Source organism: Caretta caretta, chromosome 14, assembly GCF_965140235.1.
Source record: "Caretta caretta isolate rCarCar2 chromosome 14, rCarCar1.hap1, whole genome shotgun sequence".
NCBI classification, from domain to species: domain Eukaryota; kingdom Metazoa; phylum Chordata; order Testudines; family Cheloniidae; genus Caretta; species Caretta caretta.
The window spans coordinates 36,462,062-36,488,687 of record NC_134219.1 but is presented as its reverse complement, the minus strand read 5'-3'; the positions used below and the strand labels follow the sequence as shown (position 1 = coordinate 36,488,687).

The window sequence follows — 26,626 nt, the reverse complement described above, 5'->3', positions numbered from 1 at the left end:
GTATACATAGGAAGTGTTAATGAAGGTGGGCTTTCCAGCCCCACAAGCAGGTTACAGTAATTTGGAATAAAATGGAATATTCTGGAATATGAGTATTCACACAGAGAATTGATTATGTCTAGCTATTGGATTTTAAATTCATACCCTACTTTAATCCAAATGAATTCCCATGTGTAGACAAGCTGTATTATGAATTGACTAAAGATGTGAAAGGTAATAAATGCACATAAAGTAATACATTAAGCCCCTCTGTGGGCTACTCTCCTCCAGAAGTAAAGGGGCTGTAGCTTAATCTTGCAATACTGGTTTTCATTTATTTTTTCATAGGGGTCTCCTGTGGTGTCCATCACCATAGTGTCTGGGCACCTACTGGGGCAAATGGTGACATCCTGGAGTAAATGCAGGCCTTAAGTCCAGGTTTGCGAGTGAATGTTTTCTGAGCACAAGGAAAAGGTCTCAGACACGCTGGTTTGGGCTCTGATTCTGGTTCCTTTGCTTTGGAAGTTTCTTTCTCTCTTCAGAGAAGAGAAACGGAGTCTGTGGCCGGATCCGCCGTGAGCCAGGTTTCTGTCCCCGCTGCTGGGGTGAGGAGGGAGGAGGTTTCCTTCGCTTTTCCCCACCAGGGGGCTCTGGGTATTGCTCAGGAGGGGAAGCTCCTAGGGCTCGAGCTCTCTCTGCTCAGCAGACCGGGGGTTGCGCTTCCTGGGTCAGATGCAGCCGCTGCTCGCTCCGTTGTGAGCTGAGGAGCTCCGGCTTCCCAGCTGTGCGGGGAGCGCCCTGCATTAACCCCGCTCTGCCGACCGCTGAGCCGGAGCCTGCAGGTGAGGGGAGAGACCCGGGGGAAGGGCCGGGGCCGGGCAGGAAAGTGACTCCGCACCAACGGCCCCTCCTCGCCCCATCTCTGCTCCCGGGGGGGTCTGCGAGTCCCAGAGCTGCTGCCCTCCCCGACCCCCCCGGCTCTGCCCCCCTGAGCGCCTGCAGGAGCCGAGCCAGCGCCGGGGGAGCGACCGCCCCGGGCCCGGGACCGAGTCTCCCCCCCCAGGGGAGGGGACAGGCGGGAGTCGGGGGCAGAGACTGGCAGGGGCAGCAGGAGCAATCTGGGGAGGGAGGTTCCCGGCTCCCAGCCCTGCCCAGCCCCATTCCCTGCAGCACCCCAGGGCCGATTGACTTTCCTGGGAACAAGGTCAGGAGCAGGGAGAGGAAAAGCCAGTTCCTGCCTCTGCCTGGTCCCCAGCTGCTGGGGGGATGCGCTGCCCGGAGACCGTGTCAGGGGGGATCCCCCAGAGCGGCTCCTTTCTCGGGTTTGGTTCAGACTGTGGGTTGAAATGCGCTCCCTCCTCGAGAGAGAAGCTTGGTCTGTGTTGTAATAAAGTGGGGCAGAGTTAGGGTCCAAATTTCTTCCTCAAAGTCCAGACTCCAGAGACAATCATATATATATATATATAATCACAATCACACTCACAATAAATACATAAAAAAAAATTGTAGGGTCCCCTTCAAAAGCATCTGGCAGGCCGGGTCTGGCCAGCGGTCCGCCTTGTGACTGCCCCGTGTCTAGAGCATCTGTCTGCAGGGAAAGAGCCAGGAGGGAATCGGGGCGTGAAATGGTGCCAAGGCCCTTTTGAAACCTCCCTTCTCGCCCTGACAGGCTGCAGAATCAGGTCCGGATTGTCCCTGGCTCCCTGGGGGGCTGGGAAGGGAAATGGCTGCTGTGGAACCAGCTCAGGTAGGGGATATTTCTGGAACTTATGGGGTCTCCTCCTGGAGGGAGAGGGGCAGAAAACGCAGGGGGGTGAGGAAGATGGTGGTGAGTGGGTGGCAGGGGGTGACAGACCTGTCCTGGGACTTGATCTGGAGCCTGGTTTATAGGAACAGGCCCACTGGGAGGAAAACTATAGCATGGGTGCCGTGGTATTCCCATCTCCCCCTCTGTCTGGCTTATGAGCAAGCATAGGTACTGACTTTTATTTTTTTCTGGGAGTGCTCCGCCCCCTCCCCTGAGGCTCCACCCCCACTCCGCCTCTTCCCACCCCTGCTCTGCCCACTCCTCAAAGACCCCGCCTGCTGCTTCTGCCCTTGCCCAAGCCCCTCCCCCAGCCTCTGAACAGCTGGTGGGTGCTGAGCCGAGGCTGGAGCACCCACGGGGTCGGCACCTATGCTTATGAGTCTTGCTATGGAGGCTGCCACGACCCCCTCCTCCCCCCCCAGCTGGGTGGGTTGTGAGGGTTGAACCTCATGATATAAAAGTGTGATGAGTCTCCAGCACCCATGCTAAGGCGACAGCCCCATCAGCTCGGCTGCAGCGAGAGACTTGGTGTGTAGCTGGTCCAAGTTTTTCAACCCCGGCGTTTTCCCAGCAGGACCAGGTGCAACAGGAGACCCCGGCGGCTGGGATGTGGGGAGAACCCCGTGCCCTGGGGGAAGGGCGTTGTGGGATCCCGGTCCAGCATCCCAAGGAGGAGAGCGAGGCTGAGGAGCAGAGCCCTGGCTGGCCCTTATCCCCGCGGACGCCATCCCGGTCCTTGCTGGGATGCTTGGAGGGGGAAGATTGTCCATTGAGGACGGCACAGACGCCTCCCTGGTCTCGGAAAGCGGCAGAAACGGCAGGCCTTGAGCAGGCGGTGCCGTCCCGTGAGTGGCCTCATGGGCACCAGGTTCCTTCGTTCCCCAGGGAGGCACCTGAGGCCTGCGTCTCCCTGGGGACAGGCCCCACCAGGGGCCGTGCCGAGATCAAGGCTGCCGTTTCAGAGCAGGCCAGCGAGGAAGCCCATCGGTTGCAGTTCCGCTCAGGCGCTGCCCGGCCCGGAGAAGCTCCCCGAGAGACGCTAGCCCGGCTCAGCCGGGCTGCTCGGCTCTGGCTGCGGCCCGGGGAGCGCACCAAGGAGCAGATAGTGGACGTCGTCGTGCGGGAGCAGTTCCTGGGGGCACTGCGGCCGGACGTGCGGGCCTGGGTGACGGCGAGGGAGCCCCACAGCAGCGAGGAGGCGGCTGCATTGGCTGAAGCCTGCCTGGGGCAGGGGGAGTCGACCCAGCCTGTTCAGGTAGCTTATACGGTGCGAGGTGGGGAAATGTTGCGGGAGCAGAGCCAGGCGTGTGGCTGAGAAGGGATGGTGGGAGAGACAGATCTGATGGGAAATCAAAGGATGAAATGTCTTCCCCCACACACACCCCTGATGCTGTGGGGCAGGGGTCCATGGCCCATCTACTTTTTGCCATGGGCCCCACCCCTGCCCTTCCTCCTCCTCCTCCTCCCGCCCCTGCCCCCCCCTCCACCACTGAGGCTCTGCTCCCTAGCCAGGCCGGCAGCTGGAGCCAGGGCAGGTGGAGGGTCTACGGCTCCTCACAGCTTCCCGCACAGCTCTTACCATGGCCAGGCTGCGGCTCTGAGGCCTCGGCCGGAACCAGATTGGGGTAAGAGCCATGTGTGCAGCTGTAGGGAACTGTGGGCCCTCCACATGCCCTGGGTGGGGACGCAGGCGAGGGGCTGCTCTTGAGCTCCCCCACCCCGGACAGGTGGAGAGTCTGCCGCAGCTCCCCGGCTGGGTTCGAGCTGCTGGATGGGCCTTGGGGGAAGAGGCAGGACCACAGAGGGGGCGGGGTCTCTCCCCCCCCACTCCGCCCAGACTTTGGGAAGGCTCCACCGTCCCTGCTCGGGAGGCCTCGGCCTGAACAAGATCCCACAGATGAGAGGAAGGGTCATCGTATCGAAATGTCCCCTCTGAGATCTGGGCCAGGCCGGCAAAATCCTTGTCCAGCAAGTCTCGCTGTGCACCCTGTGTGAGGGGTCGTGGGCATGTGCGTACATGTCAGCAGAAGTGGTATAGTTATTATTTACTCTGTGCATTGCTGAAGTCCCTAGGGACCCCCGCCCTATTATATAGGACAGGGTGAAAACCTAGAACCAAGAGACAGCGCCTGCCCCCAAATGCTCACAGTCTTAAGATGAGGCAACAGCTGCATAGACCAGCGTCATGGCTCGGTGGAGTTTCACAGGCAGCGCCTCCCCATGAATCGGGCAGTATGGAGCACAGAGTGAAGGTGCTTGCTGCAAAAACGTTGGCATGACCAGCACGCCAAAGATAGACTCCTGTATTTTAAGGCCAGAAGGAAGCATTATGATCATCCTCTAGTCTTATCCCCTGCATAACACAGACTAGAGACTCCCACCCCAGGAGGCCTTCATAGAACCCAGCAACTTGTGGTTCAACTGGAGCCCAACTTTTACAGAGAGATGTCCGCTCTGGAACATAGGAGCGGCCACTCTGGGTCAGACCAAAAGTCCGTCTCGCCCAGTATCCTGTCTGCTGACAGTGCCCCATGCCAGGTTTAAAGGTTTCAAGTGATGGTTTATTGCCCCCACACTTCAATTTGTCCCTTATTTCCAGTTTCCTTGTGGTGTGAAATGAACAAATAACCTGCGGAAAGCTGGTGGAAGATTTTGTGCCAGGGTGGGGTTTTTTTTTTCCAATGTGAAGTGCCTTTTTTGACAGACAGAAACATTTGTGAACAATTTTTTCATTTTGGTCAGTTTTTTGTTTGTTTAAGAAAATTTTGGTTTAGTTTCACTGAGAAGCCTCCCCCTCTTCCCCCCCCACCCCCGGCCTTGTTATTACCTTGATCTTTTTTCCAACAGGGGAAGGAGCTTTTAAAACTGAAAAGTGGGGATTTTCCTACAGAAAGGAAACAGAAGTGTTTAATGTTTTTTTTTTCAAAAAACCCCCACCAAACCTTAAAACAGCTTAAAAAGGAAAATGTCAGACAAAATGCAACATTTCCATTTTTTTTAACTTTTTTTCCCCACCAAATAGACTTATCTTCTTCAGACCCTTCTGTATAACACTAACTGAACCAGTTGTCTTTAAAAAGAAAAGCAGTGGTTCTTAACCAGAAGTACGTGTACCCCTGGGGGGACACAGAGGTCTTCCAGGGGGTACATCAACTCATCTAGATATTTGCCTAGTTTTACAACAGGCTACAAAAAATGCACTAGCAAAGTCAGTACAAACTAAAATTTCATATCAACAATGACTTGTGTATAGAGCAGTATAAACTATACACTGAAATGTAAATACAATATTTATAGTCCAATCGATTTATTTTATAATTAGATGGTAAAAATGAGAACGTCAGCAATTTATCCCTAATAGTGGCTGTGACACTTTATTTTTATGTCTGATTTTGTAAGCAAGTCGTTTTTAAGTGAGGTGAAACTTGGGGGTACGCAGGACAAATCAGACTCCTGAAAGGGGCACAGTAGTCTGGAAAGGTTGAGACTCATTGCTGTAAAGCAAAGAATGCAGCTGTTCACTGTTATAGTTCAGGGCACCTCTAGTCCAGAGCTTGGGGGGCGGGCGGCAGGAAGGGGAGTCAAGATTCTCAAAAGTAAACCAGCAACACATGCATAAAACAGCACGACAGGGTGGTACGGTCCTCCGAGGGAATGGAAGGAACCAAAGAGAGAAATTAACCTTGTGGGCTGAGCCAGATGCTGAAGGTTCAGGTTTCATTTGGCTGGGTGAGAATAAAGAGCAGGAGGGCTCCATCTCGCACCTGCTGGATCCTGCATTGGAGGAATTCCATATGGAGCTTCCATAGATTTGCTTGGTCGGTCCCTGTGAACCCCATGAGAACCACCTCAGTTTCACATACTAATGAGTGACCCTCATCCTGGGAGACTGAAGGTGCACTAGGTAGCAGAGGCATAGACACAGACTCCGTGGGTGCTCCAGCACTCAAGTACCCATGGGAAAAAAATAGGGGGTGCTCAGCACCCTCAAGCCACATCTGTTGGGCCGGCCAGGGTTTGCTGCCAATCAGCTGTTTAGTGGGGCCCCCGGGCTGGCCGGCCTCAAGGGAGGGCAGAGAGGAGCCAGCAGTGGGCAGGCAGGAGGCCTTGGGGAAGGGGACTGAGAGGAGCGAGTGAGGGACAGGCCGGGGATTTGGGAGAGTGGGCGGGAAGAGGCAGAGTGAGGGCGGAGCCTTGTGGGAAGGGGCAGGGCCTCAGGCGGAGCACTCACCGGGAAAAATAAAAATCAGCGCCTATGAGCAGAGGGAATGGCCAGAGGCCTGAATGATGAGTGGGGAGATGTTAGACCAGGAGTGAGTGAGCAGCACATGGGAGCAGTAGGGAGGAGATTCTAACTTGGGGATTAGAGGTACTATAAGCCTTACTGAAAGTAAACAGGAAACTAGAACAGTCTGGGGCAGGTAGGACTGTGACTGGGGAACTGGTCCTGAGTGGGGAACTGTGGCTGTTTCAGGGACAGGTAACCTTCGAGGAAGTGGCTGTGTATTTCACGCAGGAGGAGTGGGCTGTGCTGGACCCAGGTCAGAGAGCCCTCTACAGGGACGTCATGCAGGAGAATTACGAGAGTGTGACCTCGCTGGGTAAGGGATTCCTTGTTCCCTTGGGTATTAGAAGCTTTCTCTCCACAAATATCACGTTCAGTGCTTAACCCTTCAGCGTAACACTTCACTATTAATTTATCTCGCTCTTCGACTTTCCTCCCCCTCTTTTCAGGTGGAAAAGGAGAGACGGGAGAAAGTAGAACTCTGGCAGAGTTCTTTCTCCCAAAAAATAATTATCATTTCAAAATATTTTCTAAAAATGGAATTGAAAGCTAAACTGTTTTGCAAATGAAATAATTTTCAACCAAATCTCATTTTCTGAGGAGAAGTCTTTTTGTTGAAAGTTTCATTCCCTGCTACAGCCTGGTATCTGGCCTAAGTGTTTTGATGTTAGTGCTGTGGCTGGGTCACCTGGCATGTGCAGATCCCAGCATCTTCTCCAAGGGGACGAAGCATGTCCGACTCTTCCAAAGGGTCTCCCATGTCCGTCTTCCGATACCATGTCCCCACAGCGTTGGGGAGGGGCCGGGTTAAGTCATGGAACTTTCTTTGTAACAGACATTCCACAAACCATTCATTCACCCCATCCCACCATGTTCTTCCCCCCTCAGCAGGATTTCTCATTCCCAAACCCGACGTGATCTCCCGGCTGGAGTGAGGGAAAGAGCTGTGGGTCTCGGATCCCCACGACTCTGAGGAAAGGGGGAGTCCATCCAGCCCTTTCTCCCTCAGTGACCAGTCTCAGGTGCTTCATAGGAGGGACAAGAAACCCCCTTTGGACAATTATGGAACAACTTGTTTATAGTTTCTTCCTAGTCCCCTTTCTCTGGCCTGTTAGTGGTTGGTTTATACCCTGAATGAGGATTTAGTTCCCTTCCTCGGGGCCTTCTCACTCTGTGTTCCTCTCTCCTCCCAAACCCTCCCAAACCCTCTCTCCCACAACTGCGCCTTCCTTCCCCGTCCCTTCTCTGCAGATCTCAGCTTCATGGTTCCATCTCACCCTTCCATTGACTGCACCTAGTTTCTCTCCCCACAGCTCCCCTGGCAGAGGCAGAGGCTGGCATGGAAGGGATAGAGCCGGAGAGGTGAGTGACGGTGGCTCTTCTCCTCATCATCTGTCCCTGGTGCTCACCTATCCCCTGTGCGTGTGCTCCCGGGACTAGAGAGGAGCTGTCCTGTATCCCCAGCAGTGCGATGACCCAGAGTCACTCCCGTCTGACAACATCCGGTATGAAATTAACTGCTGAGTTCTCAAGCCAGTTCCCAGTGGGACAGTCTTGCCCCATCCCTATTATTAGCATCAGCGCTGTTGTGAACAGCTTCAGCAGAGAGACCAGTGACTGACAGGGACATGTAGACAGGATGGCCATCAGGCTGTGAGGAGAGATGGTGGGATCAGGACCCACAGAGCCCTCAGAGACTTCCCCTCAGAGCCATGGCTCAGGGAGATGCGCTTCCATCCAACCTCCTCTCTTGACATCTGATTCTTGCAGTGCACCAGGATTGGAGGATAAACCAGAGGAGGTGCCTGACCCCAAAGAGGAAGAGGACGAGGATGAAGACTTCACCAAGGAAGATGACCTCACTTACACGGATGACCTGCGCAGTGAGAATTACCACCCCTCGTTGGACAGGTAAGGGATGCTAGAGCTGGGCTGGGAGGGAGCTGACTGCACTGCTCTCTGAAGGGCTGCCAGGCTGGACTGTAGTCTTGCACTTTACAAAGAGTCTGTGTATGTTCGTTCTGACGTAATTCCACAGCCCTGGTCTTCTGTCCCTTCACCTTCCGTGGCCCTTTCGTACATTAACAATTAACCCAGGAACCCACTGGGCGCATACAGAACAAGCTCTCCGTAGCTTTTCCTGGATCTCTGCCCTTTCCCACCTGCTCCCTGCTTTGTGGTTGCCAACACCTTGCTGGTATAATTGAGGCCTCACTCTGATTTCACAGGTAGCTGTGGTACCCCGGGATGCTCCTAAACACCACTTCTGAGAGCTCCTAATTCTCAGTTATATGAGTGAGATCAGAATCCGGCCCTGGAATTGTAAATTCCCCAGGGCAGGGACCTTATTTTCATTACTGGTAAGAGGAGGGGAAGAGATTTGCCCACTGCAATGTCAGAGGGTAGATGGCCCTTTGAAGGCTCAGGGCCCAGCCCAGCTCTGACAGGCTCCACAATGGGGAATGAGGCAGCTCAGGTTCACCCGAGGGAACTGGGAGGCAGTTAATTAGGCAGGGAAGCACCTGGGCATGATAAAAAAAATTAAGGACCTCAGTTAGAAGGGGAGTTCCCGAGAGGAAAGGCAGCTGCTAGAGAGCCGCCCTCTAGCAGGCTGGTGAACTGCTAACACTCCAAAGAAAGAGAAGCATGGCAAGCCTACAGGCAGGAGGTAGCAGCAAGGGGCTGACAAAGACTGGTTCTGGCTGATCCAAACGGGCCCCGAGCTGAACCCAGTGAGTTGGGCTGGCGTGGGCTCCCCTGCATACTCCAGCCAGGGGCTTATGGAGAAGAAGGTTCTAAACGCAGGAGACCTAGGGCTGAGTAACGCCTACTAGAGCCATGGAACTTCTGACTCCCCTTCACCCTGAAGGGGCCAGAGACTGCTGAGGATCTGGCCAGGAAAAGTCAGGTTGTAACAAGGACTTGACAAACACAGAGTTGGGTGTGATAGCATCAGGGGGTGGAGCCAAGTTGGTGTAGCTCCCCATCTTGCCACAAGGGGGATCTGATCAACAAAGGCCCCTGATTTCACCCACACAGTGAGTCAGTTTCAGAGCTAGGAACAGAACCCAGCTGTTCTGCCACCCAGTCTTGTACCTTAACCACAATCCCATCCTTCCTCCCAAGCTTCCTTGTGACTTTGTCCTGATATTGGAAACGAGAGACCCATTTGTTAAACATACTCTGCAGAGGGAAGGCTGCTCTGACAAATCTAACCCTGACTGTTGTGTGACTAAACTCTCAGCTCTAACCTGATGTGAACGTGGAATAATACATTGATTCCTTTAGCACTGGCTTGGAGGAGATGCTTTTAGTCTGTGTGCCTCTCCCTGAGTGGCATTGGGTTGCTTTTCATCTGTTTCCCATGTCTAGCTTCACCTGCCATTAGAGAGCCCCCTTTCACAGGTTGTAACCAGTTCCTATGTCCATCTTGTCCATCCAGTGACTCCGAGCTGAAAAGAGAACAAAGCCAGAACAAGAGCCGCAAGAGACCCGTGAAGGGTGCACAGCTGCCTACCGAGGCGAGTCCAGCCAACAGCAGCCCCTCTGAGGAGAAGGCGGTGCAATCCAGGTGAGGGGGAAGACAGGCAGAGGGCCAATCCAGGTGAAGAGGGAGAGCCTGAGCACATAGGGAGAGGAGAAAGGAAGGCGAGAAGTGGGTGAGTGAGAAGGAAGGGGTTGAGATCAGTTTGTCTATCTCAGCTCGATCATCCAAGTGGCTCTGGGCCCATCTGAGAAGTGACTGCATTTCCCAACCCCAAAGTTTTCGAATGCTGGCTAACCTAAAGGCCCGAGGGCGTGTGTGGGGCTGTCCTGTGCTCTGAAACTACAGACCCCTGACAATAGCAGTCAGACCAAACCGCAGCCAATTCCCAGCGCAGAGCTGTCTACTACACCACGCTGGGTGTCTCAGGCCTGGTCTACACTTAAAATGTAGATCAACATGGGTACATCACTCAGGGGTGTGAAACTTGTCTCACCCCTAAGCGCCATAGCTATGCCGGCTTAGCCCCTGATTAGATGCAGCTAAGTGGATGGACGAATGCTTCTGTATACCTAGCCAGTGCTGCTCACGGAGGATGCTTAGCCACTGTGATGGGAGCCATGTGAGGACCTGAGCAAAGTCCGTTGACATTAATAGAGATTCTTTCCATTGACTTCAATGGTAATAGAGCCAGTAATGAAACTAGGGGACAGCGAGGGAGACAAGCGTACTAGTGTCTGGGTAGTCAGAGAGAATATAGTAGGGCTGAAGTTTGCCCATGTCACAGCTCCATTCAATGCAGGTGGAGCTGTCATGGAACCTGTTGCAGCTCCCTGATCCTGCGCCGTCTGCCCTCTGCATAACTTAGAGAAGCTCCTAAACTGCTCTAACTCATACCACTGTCATAAGATCCCTAACATCAATGGAGAATTGATATATCAGAGCTCTCCCCACAGCACCAGAGAGTGCAGGGAGGGTTCCACAGGAGCCATCCCTCCCTGGAGAGAGTTCCACTGACACAAAGGGATTTCTCCTCTGGCCATGTGGGGCCAGAACATGGCCTCTGTGTTGCCCAAGTGGTACAAAGTGGCCATAGTGTACTGCACTATCCTACTCACCAGGGAAGAGGCGAATGGCTAAATAGGGCTTCAGTGTATAAGTAGTTACTTCTGGGGGAATTTTGCACCAAAATATTAAAAATTCTGTGCACTGTATTTTAAAATTCTGCATATTTTATTTGTCAAAGTTATACAATGTAATCGTGCCAGTTTCAGTTATTTTGGTAATTTATTTCAAATACCCGTAAGCAAGTATGTCTGTAACAATACAGACAACAACAACAAAAAGATTCAGGAAATGTTTTTTGACAAATAGATTCTCTACCGGGCATATTAATGCAGAACTTTGATCATAATTCATTTTAACTACAATACAGAAATGTATTTCCCACACCATTGAGAAGCAGTACAAAGGCTTGGGGATTTCAGGGGTAATGAAGGAGCTGAGGGAGAAGGAGGTAATTGCTGGGAAGGAGCCTGGAAGTGAATCTGGAGGGTTGGTGGATGTGGGTGGGAGAAGTATGGAACAGGTTTTTTTGCGGGGTGGGGATTGTTGGGGAACCTCCCCCATGCCTCTCCCATTCAGTCAGGCATATCTGCTGCCTCTGTCTCCATGTGTCCCTGCATCCCCACTCCCCATTCAGCCATTCATTTCTGCATATGTCCCCATGTGGCCCTGCACCCTTCCTCCCCCCGCCCCCCGTCTCCATGTGGCCCTGCACCCCCACTCCTATTCGGCCCTGGGCTCAAAGTTGTCACCCCACTAGCTCCTTTGCTCCCACCCCAGACTGTCCCCCTCCACTATCCCTCCGGAACGTCAGTCTGTGTGACCCGCCTCAACAACACCATGTGCCCCACTCTGCCCCCCTCCATATCCCGTGCCTCCTCACCTGGCACAGCACTGTGGGGAGGGCAGCCTCTGTCTTCTCCCTCTCCATGGCTGGTTGCTCTGACCCGTGAGTTAGCTGTCCTCTCTTCTGGCATCACATCAGCCCCTAGTGCGTGAAAAGTGTAATTGCAGTTTCCTTTCACTTCCCCATCAGAATCAATTTTTCTACAGGGGGAAAAGATATCTCCAGGAGGCATTAATTCTGCACTTGAGCAGTGGCTCAGAATTCCCCCAGGAGTAAACTAATGCTGTAGTTTTCATAAGGTTCCATCACACAATGATAATAAATATTCAGCAGTGTAGTGTCTGGTTCTCTGCACTGAAGCTGCTAGTGTGAATTTGTAATACTTTTATGCAGAAAATGATGTATGCATTAGCGTATTGTTTCTTAGATTATAAAGCCAGAAGGGACCATTGTGATCATCTAGTCTGACCTCTTGCATAATGCTGGCCACTGGACTTCCCTGAGTTAATTCTTGTGTGCACAAGAGCAGATCTTTTAAAAAAATATCCAATCTTGATTTAAAAATTGCCAGTGATGGTGAATCCACCACAACCCTTGGGAAGTTGTTCCAAGGGTTAATTACCCTCATTGTTAAAAATGTGCCTTATTAATAATCTGTATTTGTCTAGCTTCAATTTCCAGCTTTTGGATCTTGTTATACCTTTGTCTGTTAGATTGAAGAGCCCTCTGTTATTACATTTCTAGATAAATGATGCTGAAAATTTGCTCATTGCTGAGAAGATGTGTTGGTTTCAGTACTATGATGTTGATAGTTGAGTTAATCTCTGAAGATCCAAGGAAGCCAAGTTAAGCTTGGGTGGGTGCTGGAAACTGCTTGGGGTGACTGAGCCTAATGCAACCTTCACTGAAGTGAGAGGAATGACTTGCAATAAATCACTGCGAGTTGGGTCAGGTCCTTAGTGAATGATTAGGCTCCAAGTCACCAAAGTATTTAAAAGTCAGTACTGCCGATCTCAAGTGTACAGAAGTAATGAGTAACATCTCAAAAATCATGAATATTTGATTTGTGTGGATTGGGGGTTTTTTGGATTTTTCTAATAATAAATTATAGGTTCTTTAAATTTCTCTCCTGGTTTCTGAGCCTTTAAGTCACCCTCAGGACACATTTTCAACGTGTTTTTTTTCCAAACGTGAGGGCTAGAAACTTTCATTGTATCTAAATAAAAGCTGGTGGTCGCTTGACTCTGGGAGCTGGGGCTTTAAGAAAAACACCAAATATCACAAGACTCTCAGTAAAATCACAAGGGCTGACAATGGTGCCTGTGCTTACACACATGGATAGTCCCATAGAAGTCAATGGGCCTACTTATATGCCTAAAAAGTAGCATATGCTTAAGTCTCTTCTTGAACTGCGGCCTTACATAACACCAGGGAATTAATTATAGACCCTAACTCTTTCTTTCCAGACTTTCTAATGTTTTTATTACACAGGAAGGTATAAAAGCATTTCCTTTGGAATTAGCTGAATTAAGTGTGAACAGTCTTCCATTCTCAACTATCTCTTCACGATTATATGTTTTTGTGGGAGTTATGGGAGAAAGAAGCCCCAAAATATAAACCCAAACAGATACCAAGTAAGTATTAACATGCACAGTAAAGGATCTTCTGCCTTTTTCATTTGTAGATGTTTTTGTGACTTCAGTTCTATACTGAAAGTCTATTAATGTCTGTTTTACAGGGGCTGTGAAACTAAGTAACAGTTTGCTACCAGTAGAGAACAAGTTCTGGAGGCATTAATCGAAACACAACAGAAAATAATGGTAAATTATATATTTAATTTGCGCTGCCCCTTCCTCTCCCTGCAGCATTTTAATTTTACCATTAGAGGTACACCATCTACTCAAAAATCATGCTTGTGTCTGAAAACTTTCAAAATCACTGGAAATAAAAATATTATTTCCCTCTAAATCTTTCTTTTCCCTTCAGTTTCTTTACTTTGTGCATTTGAGAGCACTCTGTTAATCATCTTTTAGGGCCAGATTTTCAAAGGTGTGTAAGTGCTTAGTGGGATTTTCAGACGTGCCTAACTAAGTAGGATAGATATCAGACTCCCACTGAAATCAAATGTAGAGCACCTGAACTTTTCACGCATTTTAAAGATCGGCTAAACTTGTTTGTGGTGTCCCTTTAAGGTTTAAAGGAAGTAATGGTTTTGATCAAATTAGTTACACATTGATGTGTGGTTTTTGCTGTAGCCATTATGATACCAGCAGCTAGGGACATGGAGACAGAAAAAAAAAATATCAGAGGAGCAAGAGAGAGCGCATCAAGAGCACGTCACATACTGGAGTGTGTGTTCCTTCGCAGATGACTCTCATCTCCTTCTGTAAGTACCGTCAACCCAATCCGATGACAATGCCTGTGTGCAATATAGAATCATAGAATATCAGGTTGGAAGGGACCTCAGGAGGTCATCTAGTCCAACCCCCTGCTGAAAAGCAGGACCCATACCCAATTAAATCATCCCAGCCAGGGCTTTGTCAAGCCTGACCTTAAAAACTTCTAAGGAAGGAGATTCCACCACCTCCCTAGGCAACGCATTCCAGTGTTTCACCACCCTCCTAATGAAAAAGTTTTTCCTAATATCCAACCTAAACCTCCCCCACTGCAACTTGAGACCATTACTCCTTGTCCTGTCCTCTTCCACCACTGAGAATAGTCTAGAACCATCCTCTCTGGAACTACCTCTCAGGTAGTTGAAAGCAGCAATCAAATCCCCCCTCATTCTTCTCTTCTGCAGACTAAACAATCCCAGTTCCCTCAGCCTCTCCTCATAACTCATGTGTTCCAGACCCCTAATCATTTTTGTTGCCCTTCGCTGGACTCTCTCCAATTTATCCACATCCTTCTTGTAGTGTGGGGCCCAAAACTGGACACAGTACTCCAGATGAGGCCTCACCAATGTCGAATAGAGGGGGATGATCACGTCCCTCGATCTGCTCGCTATGCCCCTACTTATACATCCCAAAATGCCATTGGCCTTCTTGGCAACAAGGGCACACTGCTGGCTCATATCCAGCTTCTCGTCCACTGTCATCCCTAGGTCCTTTTCCGCAGAACTGCTGCCTAGCCATTCGGTCCCTAGTCTGTAGCTGTGCATTGGGTTCTTACGTCCTAAGTGCAGGACCCTGCACTTATCCTTACTGAACCTCATCAGATTTCTTTTGGCCCAATCCTCCAATTTGTCTAGGTCCCTCTGTATCCTATCCCTTCCCTCCAGCGTATCTACCACTCCTCCCAGTTTAGTATCATCCGCAAGTTTGCTGAGAGTCCTATCCACACCATCCTCCAGATCATTTATGAAGATATTGAACAAAACCGGCCCCAGGACCGACCCCTGGGGCACTCCACTTGACACCGGCTGCCAACTAGACATGGAGCCATTGATCACTACCCTTTGGGCCCGACAATCTAGCCAACTTTCTACCCACCTTATAGTGCATTCATCCAGCCCATACTTCCTTAATTTGCTGACAAGAATACTGTGGGAGACCGTGTCAAAAGTTTTGCTAAAGTCAAGATACAATACATCCACTGCTTTCCCTTCATCCACAGAACCAGTAATCTCATCATAGAAGGCGATTAGATTAGTCAGGCATGACCTTCCCTTGGTGAATCCATGCTGACTGTTCCTGATCACTTTCCTCTCATGTAAGTGCTTCAGGATTGATTCTTTGAGGACCTGCTCCATGATTTTTCCGGGGACTGAAGTGAGGCTTACTGGCCTGTAGTTCCCAGGATCGTCCTTCTTCCCTTTTTTAAAGATTGGCACTACATTAGCCTTTTTCCAGTCATCCGGGACTTCCCCCGTTCGCCACGAGTTTTCAAAGATAATGGCCAATGGCTCTGCAATCACAGCCGCCAGTTCCTTTAGCACTCTCGGATGCAACTCATCCGGCCCCATGGACTTGTGCACGTCCAGTTTTTCTAAATAGTCCCTAACCACCTCTTTCTCCACAGAGGGCTGGCCATCTATTCCCCATGTTGTGATGCCCAGCACAGCAGTCTGGGAGCTGACCTTGTTCGTGAAGACAGAGGCAAAAAAAGCATTGAGTACATTAGCTTTTTCCACATCCTCCGTCACTAGGTTGCCTCCCTCATTCATTAAGGGGCCCACACTTTCCCTGGCTTTCTTCTTGTTGCCAACATACCTGAAGAAACCCTTCTTGTTACTCTTAACATCTCTCGCTAGCTGCAGCTCCAGGTGCGATTTGGCCCTCCTAATTTCATTCCTACATGCCCGAGCAATATTTTTATACTCTTCCCTGGTCATATGTCCAACCTTCCACTTCTTGTAAGCTTCTTTTTTATGCTTAAGATCTGCTAGGATTTCACCGTTAAGCCAAGCTGGTCGCCTGCCATACTTACTATTCTTTCGACACATCGGGATGGTTTGTCCCTGTAACCTCAACAGGGATTCCTTGAAATACAGCCAGCTCTCCTGGACTCCTTTCCCCTTCATGTTAGTCCCCCAGGGGATCCTACCCATCCGTTCCCTGAGGGAGTCGAAGTCTGCTTTCCTGAAGTCCAGGGTCCGTATCCTGCTGCTTACCTTTCTTCCCTGTGTCAGGATCCTGAACTCAACCAACTCATGGTCACTGCCTCCCAGATTCCCATCCACTTTTGCTTCCCCCACTAATTCTTCCCGGTTTGTGAGCAGCAGGTCAAGAAAAGCTCCCCCCCTAGTTGGCTCCTCTAGCACTTGCACCAGGAAATTGTCCCCTACGCTTTCCAAAAACTTCCTGGATTGTCTATGCACCGCTGTACTGCTCTCCCAGCAGATATCAGGAAAATTAAAGTCACCCATGAGAACCAGGGCATGCGATCTAGTAGCTTCCGCGAGCTGCCGGAAGAAAGCCTCATCCACCTCATCCCCCTGGTCCGGTGGTCTATAGCAGACTCCCACCACTACATCACTCTTGTTGCTCACACTTCTAAACTTAATCCAGAGACACTCAGGTTTTTCTGCAGTTTCGTACCGGAGCTCTGAGCAGTCATACTGCTCCCTTACATACAGTGCTACTCCCCCACCTTTTCTGCCCTGCCTGTCCTTCCTGAACAGTTTATAACCATCCATGACAGTACTCCAGTCATGTGAGTTATCCCACCAAGTCTCTGTTATTCCAATCACGTCATAATTCCTTGACATCACCAGGACCTCCAGTTCTCCCTGCTTGTTTCCAAGGCTTTGTGCATTCGTATATAAGCACTTGAGATAACCTGCTGATCGCCCCTCATTCTCAGTATGAGGCAGGAGCCCTCCCCTCACAGACATTCCTGCCTGTGCTTCCTCCCGGTATCCCGCTTTCCCACTTACCTCAGGGCTTTGGTCTCCTTCCCCCGGTGAACCTAGTTTAAAGCCCTCCTCACTAGGTTAGCCAGCCTGCTTGCAAAGATGCTCTTCCCTCTCTTCGTAAGGTGGAGCCCGTCTCTGCCCAGCACTCCTCCTTCATGGAACACCATCCCATGGTCAAAGAATCCAAAGCCTTCTCTCCGACACCACCTGCGTAGCCATTCGTTGACTTCCACTATTCGACGGTCCCTACCCAGGCCTTTTCCTTCCACGGGGAGGATGGACGAGAACACCACCTGCGCCTCAAACTCCTTTATCCTTCTTCCCAGAGCCACGTAGTCCACAGTGATCCGCTCAAGGTCATTCTTGGCAGTATCATTGGTGCCCACGTGGAGAAGCAGGAAGGGGTAGCGATCCGAGGGCTTGATGAGTCTCGGCAGTCTCTCCGTCACATCGCGAATCTTAGCCCCCGGCAAGCAGCAGACTTCTCGTTTTTCCCAGTCAGGGCGGCAGATAGATGACTCAGTCCCCCGGAGTAGAGAGTCCCCGACCACCACCACCCGCCTCCTTCTCTTGGGAGTGGTGGTCGTGGAACCCCTCATCTCAGGGCAGCGCATCTCATGCCTTCCAACCAGCGGAGTCTCCTTCTGCTTTCTCCCCCCAGACATATCATCTGGTCCACTCTCCGCAACGGTACCTGTGGAGAGAACATGAAAGCGGTTAGTTACCTGTGTCCGCGTTGCTGAAACCCGGACATTCCCCGTTCTTCTTCTGGAGGTCACATGTTGCCAAGCTTCTTCACTGGCCTCTTGGCTCCGCTGTGCAACCTGCTCTAAATCTTTAGAGCTTTGTGCCCGTAGAAGCATATCCTGACTTTTGTCCAGAAAATCCTCCGTTTCTCATATGCAACACAGGGTCGTTATCTGTTGCTCCAGACCTTCAGTCTTCTCTTCCAATATGGAGACCAGCTTGCACTTTGTACACACAAAGTCGCTTCTGTCCTGTGGAAGAAAGACAAACATGGCACATCCAGTGCAGGTCACAATAGCTGAACCCCTCCCTTCCATACCACCTTCTTACTATGAGCTTCCTCAGAGAAGTTGGCAAGATGTAAGCCTCACTGGGCTCACTCCAGGCGAACTCCTGCTGTGTGCTGCTCTGCTGTCCCCCGCTGCTCAGCTGGTTCGCCGCTGCTCAGCTGGTTCGAGAAGCTCTGGCTATTTTTAAACAGCCAGGCTCCCCTGAAACAAACAGACAGACAGCCCCACTGCCCGCCCCCTGCAGGCTACCAGCCAATCAGACACTCGCTCAGGCTCTCACACTGCCCTCCCAGCAAACACACGCTCGGATACTTACTCAGCAAACACGCATATACAGTATTGCAAAGCGTTGAGCAGCCTCAACTTGCACTTGCAAAGTAAGCTGCATAGCCTGCATCTTACATAGTGAACATGGCAGGTCATCCGTGATTTTTAACATCCGTTTTCTTCACCAAAATGACAATTTTGCTATTTTCTAACTTCTTTCTCTTTTCAGGACATTCCATCACAGACCAACAACAACAAAAGCAAAGTGACTGCAAGATTTACCTTGGAAGGTGGATAATGCAGACAGAACATTTTAAATTAGATCAAACTTAAGTGTATGTTACCAAACTTTCTCTGTGTTTAAAAATATTAGATTAACGTGATTACGACTGAATCTTTTTTTCTTAACTGTATTATTTGCAATACAGTGTGTTTAAAGACTTTTTATTGTTCGTAAATAATAAAATTTAATCATGTTTGTAACAGGATAATTGTTTTTAATTTAATTACACTATAAATAATGGAAACTTGTAGCTATTTTGTGTGGTGAGGAGTAGGTATTTAAAATAACTGTCAAACAGCACAGAAATAAAATCATTTTCTGTCTTATTTAATGTCCAGAGTGGATTTTTCTAAAAGTTTTTAATGCTCTTTATTTTTATCATGCAAACGATGGACTTATCCAAGAGCAGCTTGGTTCTACTGACCTAGTCAAGTTTTAGTAACATTTCATTATTATTTGTATTACCGTAGTGCCTAGGAACCCTAGGATGACTGCATCTCGGGGGTGTCCTACCAAATACATCCACACTGCATTGAAGGTCTTAAATTTTCTGATTACATCTCTATTACAAGCCATCAGAGCTTTGAAATTGTAGAGTGATGCTTTCTCCTTCGGTCTTATTGTTTTGTCCATCTTTTTACTTTAATTAAAAATTGGGAAATATGATACCAAAAAAGCCATTAGGAGAATGGTATTGGTTGCATGGTTATGGCCAAATGTTCAAAATGTTCATCAGGACCTCTGGAGCTGCTGAGTCCTCTTGAAAAACTAACCCTGAAGGCCTAATTTTCAGAAGCACTGAGCACTTGAGATTCTAGTTGAAAGTCAGGGGAGCAGGCTGTGCTCGTCTCCTCTGGAAATCCATGACCATGAGTGCGCAGAAGTCAGGCAAAGGTTAAAGGCTGCACATGTAACCTTAACTCTGCCCTCTTGTGTAACTGTTCCAATGTACTCTATTAACTGTATGAACACATGCTATTTCTAAATATAGTATTGTACAATTTCTTTTTCCTTGCCATGTTAGACACACACATAGGATCTTGCGGTGTGTAATAGTTTTTGTATGCCAGAAAAACTGAGGTTACTTATATGGAAACGTACTATCACTATGAGCACAGAGACCCAACAATTGTAACATTGCGCAAGTTGTCCTCGGCTAGCTTGTTATCTGGTGAATCTTGGAGCCTCTCATGGAGCAGGAAAGCACTGAGCTCAGCTGTATCTAGCACGCCTGCGGTATATTTAGGCTTGGAAAGATTAGATTGTTATTGTTCAATGTCAATAAACATCCATTTAATCATACATACACACAAACCAACAAAAAAAAATCCATTGAAAATTTACAGAAAGACAAAGTACAAAAAATGCTGCCTGAGAACATTTTAGAGGTTGATTTAAAGCAATTTATATATTGTGGCATTATGTTGACTGTGTGTTTTTATAGTTACAGTAGAATGTCAAAGTTATGAACACCAGAGTTACAAACTGACCAGTCAATTAATCAGGCCCCAGTAGAGACAAAAAAAAAAAGGGAAATGCAGTGCAGTACTGTGTTAAATGTAAACTGTTAAAAAAAAATAAATGGAAAGCAGCATTTTTCTTCTGCATAGTAAAGTTTCAAAGGTGCATTAAGTCAATGTTCTCTTGTAAACTTTTGAGAGAACCATAACGTTTTGTTCAGAGTTACGAACCATTTCAGAGTTACGTACAACCTCCGTTCCTGAGGTGTTCGTAACTTTGAGGTTCTACTGTGTAAACCTTTAACTTTTGAACCCTAGTGACTCCAGCAGCCTGGGGGGTGAGCTGGACAGAGCCCTGTATCCTTTCGGCAGGGGTACCCTTTATCAGAAAGATGGGGGTGTGCACCCAGCCTACAACTAAAGCCTAGCAGTCCGTGGAAACACCCAGGCCCCGATCCTCAAAGATGTTTAGGTGCCTATTTCCCATTGATTTCAATGAGACTTAGGCATTTCAAGATCTTTCACGATTTGAGCACTGGCCTCCACACCAACCTGACGTTCAAGACATGAAATTCATAGTGCTGGGCCAAACTGGAGCACTTCCCGGTGCCTGAGAGGTGTTGCTGTGTCCATGTGGGTGTCAGTGAGGCTTGGAGGTCCAGGAAGATGCCAGAGCAATCTTAGGGTGACCACCCTGAAATCTCCTTTGACCAGGGTTTGCTTTGGGTCCTTGAGATCCAGGACAGACCAGAGCCGCCATGCCCTCTGGGATTCAGGGGTGCTTGGAATGAAACCCTGTCACTCAATGCCACAGGCTCAGTGGCTTTTTGGCAGGATTGACCGGACTTCCCAGGGATGCTCTCAGCTGGGGCAATCTGGAGCTTTGGTGGGAAGTCTGATCTTATAGGGAGGACTTGGGTGTCTGAGGTGAACAAAGGGGGAAAGACTCCTGGTGTCTCCATGGAGGGCATTGAACTGGCCAAATGCTCTGGATCCCTTTCCAATCCTCATCTGGTGCTAGCTAGAAAAAGGACAGGGAACCCTTCGTCTTCCTGTGCCAAGGCCACATGAGTCCTGAGAAGGGGCTATTGGGCACCCTTGGATTCTGCCAACTACGTAAGATCTGGCACCAGAAGCCCTTTCTGTAGGAGGAGGCTGGTAGCTGGAGATCCCTGCCCCAGAGAAGGCCAGGCAGCCTTCATCTCCTCTGCCTTCTCGCAATGAGGGGATGAGAGAGATGTTCATGGTGGAGATGGGGAAGGGTGTACAGAAAAGGAAAACACAGGCCAGGGGAAAGGGAGACTACATGGGGAGAAAGGAGGAGGAGAGACACACCCCCTCTGGGAGCACCCAATCAGTTTGTTTCTTCCTTTGCAGCCGCAAGAAGCGGGGACAGCCGAGCAATAAGGATATGGCCCAGATCGGCCCCAAGAGAATCAGGTAGGAAGCTGGCCTGGAACCCTGGACATGACTCTGCTGGCTGCCCTGCCCTAGAGCCCTTATGGTAGCAGAGCTCAGCTGCAGACCAGTCCCTTGTATCCCTGCTCCCCACGGCTGGACTCCCCATTCCACTGAGCAGCCGGTGGTGCCTCCTGCAAAGGGGAGTATTTGGGCAGGGGTAGGATCTCCCGCTCTGTCTGCATTGGCCTCTTGGTGGGGGTTGCAGCGCCATTCCAGTTGGACTTAGAGGTGAGGAAAAGCCCCATTAGCCCCAGAGCCACACACCAGGGGCTGCTTCCCACAGCCCATTACCTAACATACTTTTCAATGGCCTCACTGACGGGCAAACCTCTTGCCACTTGGTCTCCTGTCCATTCCCCCTTGCAACCACCCTTCTCGTGTCCCTGCATAGGCTCACAGCCAGTGATACTCTCTGGCGTTTCTCACATCCCCACTGCACCCATTGGTTGACGTCTTCCACAGGGCATGCGACCCACCCCTTAGCGCCTCCAACCCACACACCTTCCCCGTTGCTAGTGGTGTGCTTTGTCCAATCTGTCCACCACTCCACCCCCAATACTTTGCACAGCTGACCGAGAGACCAGAGCAGATGGGCACAGATGGGAAAAAAGAGTTTGGAAAGGAGCTGGAGAGCCAGTGAGGCAGGGAGATGAAGGGGGCTTTATCCAGACGTCACAAGCTGCAGAGGAGAGGTGACGAAGGCAGCTGGTGAGCAGAGAAAGATCCAGGGAGGTGGCTGCAGAGGACACGGCTCTTGCCCCTGCAGCAGGGAGATGGAGAGGAGAGGACGAGGGAGGGTTTGAGAACCGAGGGGCGGCTGACCTGCATCCTGGCTCCATCAATAACCTGCAAGATCCTCACCCCCTCCTCTCTGCAGGAAGGCAACCAAGCGTGAGATGCTCCTGTGCGACTTCGAGGGCTGCGGCAAGATCTTCTCCAACCGCCAGTACCTGAACGTGAGTGACACAGTGACCTGTGGGGAGGGGCACCTGACCCACCCCCAGCACCGCCTGGTCCCTGTTGGGATACGTGGCCTAAAACCGTTATGGTATCAGCCCAGCTGCCGGCTTGACAATCAGTTCAGTGTGACCCACTGGTGAACGTATGTTACGGGTCCCTCTCTGTGCCTGATCCACAGAGAACAGGAGTCTGCGATGGTCTTACCATAGTTCAATCTGTAGCTACTTATGCTTTTAATTCTGGACATCCCCATTTCAATCCTCAGCCCAAATGGGAGCTGTCACATATGCCCCGGTCGCTCCCATCTGACTGGCTGTTCAGTGAAATGAGTCCGTGTGTCCTCAGTTCGCAGCAGGACAAGATTCTATATCAGGGCTAAGGCCCCAACCCAGAGCCGATCGACATCCATGGTGAGATTCCCACTGATTGCAGTTGACTCTGGAACGTGATCCAGTTGGCCTCCTTTGCTGCAGCCTCCACAGACAGGCTGGGGGCTGAATGGGTCATAGAGTTATGGCTTCCCTCTGCTGGGTCCCACAGGGAGAGCTGAGTGACACCAGGGAGACCCCCTGTATTGGGGCTGTTGGTCCAGCCCCAAAGTCAAACCAAGCATTCCCTCTGACTCCCAGTTCTGTGGTAGGGCGCTCAGTTAGGTATGAACCAGGGAGGATGGACTGTGGGGTCTCTGGGCGGCAGCTGACTCTACCCTCTGCTTCCCCTCCACCCCCAAACGGCAGTACCACAAGAAATACCAGCATGTGCACCAGAAAACCTTCACCTGCTCTGAGCCCAGCTGCGGCAAGTCCTTCAACTTCAAGAAACACCTGAAGGAGCACGAGAAGCTGCACAGCGGTCAGTATGCCTGAGCACAGGGGCTAAAGCCTCAAAGCACCTGCCTTTCTGCTACGGTGCTGGGCTCTCCCTCCCCTCAGCACGCACACAGCTCTCTCAGGGCCCCTCAATCCAGATCCACAGGGCTTTAGTCCAGTCCTGGGCTCCTACACACACACACACAAACCGCTGCCAGTACCCCTCAATCCAGCCCCACAGCTCCCCTTCTGTCCCAGCCCTGAGCTCCTACACACACACACAGCCCTCTGCCAGTACCCTTCAATTCAGCCCCACAGCTGCCCTTCAGTCCCAGCCCTGGGCTCGTACACAATCATCTGCCAAATGCCCCTCAATTCCAGCCCCACAATCATGCAGGTCTGCCAATGCATTTCAATCCCAACCCACAGGCCCCCTGGTATTCCATCCCTGGGTTGGGCCCCTTCCCCCTTTCGACCTTTGCCGATGCCCCCCAGTCCTGATCCACAGCCCCCACTACTATTCTAGCCCTCGGATTCCCTCCCACCCAGCCCCAGCTCTGCAGGTGCCTCTCAGTCATGCCCTGCAAACAGCGCTGTTATTCTAGCCCCAGTGCTGCTAATGCATCTCAGTCTGGACCCACAGAATCCTCTGCTGTTCTGGTCCTGAGCTCCCCCTACACACACAATTCTGCCAGTGCCCCTCAATCCCAACCTGCAGGTCCCACTGTCATTCCAGCCCTGGAGTCACTACCAATATCTGCTCTGGCACCCCCTTGCTTTTTGTCCCATGGACCTACTGCCCTTCTCTCATCCCTACCTTTGCTTCCACTTGGGTAAAATGCCCTGCCCTACATCCTGCTGCCCAGTGCAGCCAGTAATCTGCTCTCCTTCCCCCTGCAGACAAACGGGATTACATCTGTGAGTACTGCGCCCGCCCCTTCCGCACCAGCAGCAACTTGATCGTCCACAGACGCATCCACACAGGGGAGAAACCCATACAGTAAGTAGCAAACCCAACTGGCTTGCTCTGTGACTTGGGGTCTCTTCCTCTGTGTTGAGCTCTCTCTGTCCCTAAGAATTGCAGCACTGAGAGGCCAAAGGTGGAGATCCCTGATTAGGTGCCATCGATCCAGTTCTGGAGGATACAGTCCCTAGGGCTGTCCGGGCCCTCTTCCTAAGTACACCACAGACGAGGCCTCTCCCCCTCACCCCTTTGATGTCTACACCCATTAGATACTTGTAGACCAGAGGTCCCCAAAGCCTGCCTCCCTAGGGTGGGCGTGGAGAAATGTCCAGGAGGGCACAGCGGGGCCCAGGCCAGCCCCCAACTCCTGCTCCCAGCTCTGTTCCAGTCCCGCCCCCATCCACATCCCTGGCCCCACGTCTTGTCCCATCCCCAGCCTCAACACAGCGCTGCTCCCTGCCCCGCATCAGTCCCGAGCCTCAGCCACTGGCTGCGGCCCTGTTCCCAGCCCAGGGCCAAGGCTGGGGGCAAGGCCGGGAGCGGAGCCACACCTGGCTGCGGGCCCGGGTGCTGGCACCCACTGCAGCTCAGCTGCGGGTCCACTCCCGCATCTGTCCCCAACCTCGACCCCTGGCCACAGCCCAGCTCCCAGCCCCACCCCCAGCCTCGGCCCTCTTCCACTGACCATGCCACCTCCCTGCCTCCCCAACCCGCGGCACCATTCCAACCTGGGCTCCGGGGACGACAAGGGGAGGCGCAGAGAGGGGTAAGGGGGGGGGCACGATCCTCAAAAGTTTGAGGAGTACTGAATAGCCTGTTGAATTCATTGCCACAGGAAGTTGCTGAGGCCAAAAATTTAGTGAGATTCCGAAAAAGGATTGGACATTTATGTGGAAACAAGAATATTGAGAATGACCAAAATGAACAATAGCAATTTTGGAAGGGAGATTAAACCTCCTGCTTCAGGCTTTAAGCCAGTTCTCTAGCCATTAGAGCTCGGGACCAGACCTAACGTGCAGGCCAGGTTAGCCCACATTGGCCACCATGAGGTTCTTACACCTTGCTCTGAAGCATCTTGTGCTGAGCTCTGTCAGAGACAGGGTAAGGGGCCAGATGGGCCTTGAGTCTGGTCCAGTCTGGCAGTTTCTGTGTTCCTGTCTCCTCTGTGCATCCCACTCTGAGCTTTCTCTTTCTCTGATTCCCTGCCCGGCTTTCTCCACACTCTCCTCTTGATCCCCTTCCCCACCCACAGGTGTGAGATCTGTGGCTTCAGCTGCCGTCAAAAGGCCTCCCTCAACTGGCACATGAAGAAGCATGACGCCGACTCCTTCTACCTGTTCTCCTGCGACATCTGTGGCAAGAAGTTTGAGAAGAAGGACAACGTCACCGCACACAAAAGCAAGAGCCATCCCGAGGTGGCTGCCGGCCCGGTCCAGCCTACGCCGGAAATGCCAGCACCCGGCCACTGGGACGCGCCATCCCCGCTCTCCAGCCTCGGTGAGGACACACCGACCAAGGACCACCCATGTGCACCATGCCCACTTGCCACAGAGCAGCTGGAGATCCCTGCACCGAGCCTTTGCAAAACGGAGAAGGCGGAAGAGCCGGTGTCCCCCATCGCAGCCTCCGCCGAGTAACGAGCCATGCTGAGCGGGATCCGTGTCTGACCAGCGCTTGGGGGCTGAACCACGGGGGATGTTGGCAGAGATGATCCCAGCAGGATCCTGCCTTACAGCTGGACTCTGCTGAGAGTGGGACATAAAGCACTTAGCAGAGGGGTGGGGATAATGACTGAACCATGGCTGGGGACTACAGCAGAAGATCTGAAATTCTGCCCAGGTACTGAGAGTATGAGGACAGGGAGGCAAAGGCAGCCCTGCGCAGCCTCCCCACACCACAGTCAGTAGAGCGCAGACTCTCCATGGGCCAAGAGGACTGACACCAGCACCTTCTCTGGAGCAAGGGGGCTCTGAAGAGAAATGCTGAGGTTCACCCTCCCCAGGAACAGGCCTCGGCTTTGCTACTCTCAGCTTCAGGGCTTTGGACAAATCCTCAATAAAGAATTATTTTGTGTCATGCCTGGGGTGGGGAGAGCATCTTCTCTGATGGGGCTGGTGGTTCTGCCAGCCTGGGTGGGGTAGGGGTGAGGGTAGGTGAGCCTGTCTTCATCCCAATGGCTACAACTTCTGCTGCTGTTTCCCTGCCATTCTCCTGTGAAATTACCCCACCCCCGGTTGGTGCAGCTCCTCTGAGTGGAGGTTCAGCAGCCACCCCCCGTCCAGCTGCAGAAAAGCCTGCCTGTGTTGTGGTCTTTCTATTAGAGCAGAACCTTGGCGTCCTAATGGAGACTGTGACCCCATTGTGCTGAGAGCTGCAGGCATGCATTGTGAGAAAGTCTATCCTGAAGAGCTCCCAGTGTAAATAGACCAAACAGACAAAGGGCAGGAGACAGTAAGGATTCTAATCCCCTCTTTTCGCATGGGAGACCGAATCACAGACAGACTAAGGGCCAGATCTTCAAGGGTATTTAGACTCCTAAAGTCTGTGGATTTCAATGGGAGT

General features: G+C 51.2%; 1 protein-coding gene across 2 annotated transcripts; it reads left to right on the top strand.

The window, feature by feature from the left end:
* Positions 1–603: 603 nt before the first annotated feature.
* LOC142069090 (uncharacterized) lies at positions 604–26,140 on the top strand. Of its 2 annotated transcripts, none has more exons than XM_075119446.1 (12): positions 604–821; positions 1,649–1,726; positions 2,358–3,041; positions 6,261–6,387; positions 7,385–7,433; positions 7,842–7,982; positions 9,514–9,642; positions 21,248–21,310; positions 22,209–22,287; positions 23,029–23,143; positions 24,001–24,100; positions 25,317–26,140. In XM_075119446.1, the coding sequence occupies exons 2-12, from the start codon at positions 1,703–1,705 to the stop codon at positions 25,699–25,701; spliced, it is 1,896 nt and encodes a 631-aa protein (XP_074975547.1). In that variant the 5' UTR covers positions 604–821; positions 1,649–1,702; the 3' UTR covers positions 25,702–26,140. The 2 variants fall into 2 exon arrangements, with proteins under 2 accessions (XP_074975547.1, XP_074975548.1); XM_075119447.1 differs by having other exon boundaries at positions 606–821; positions 2,361–3,041.
* The last annotated feature ends 486 nt before the right edge of the window (positions 26,141–26,626 follow it).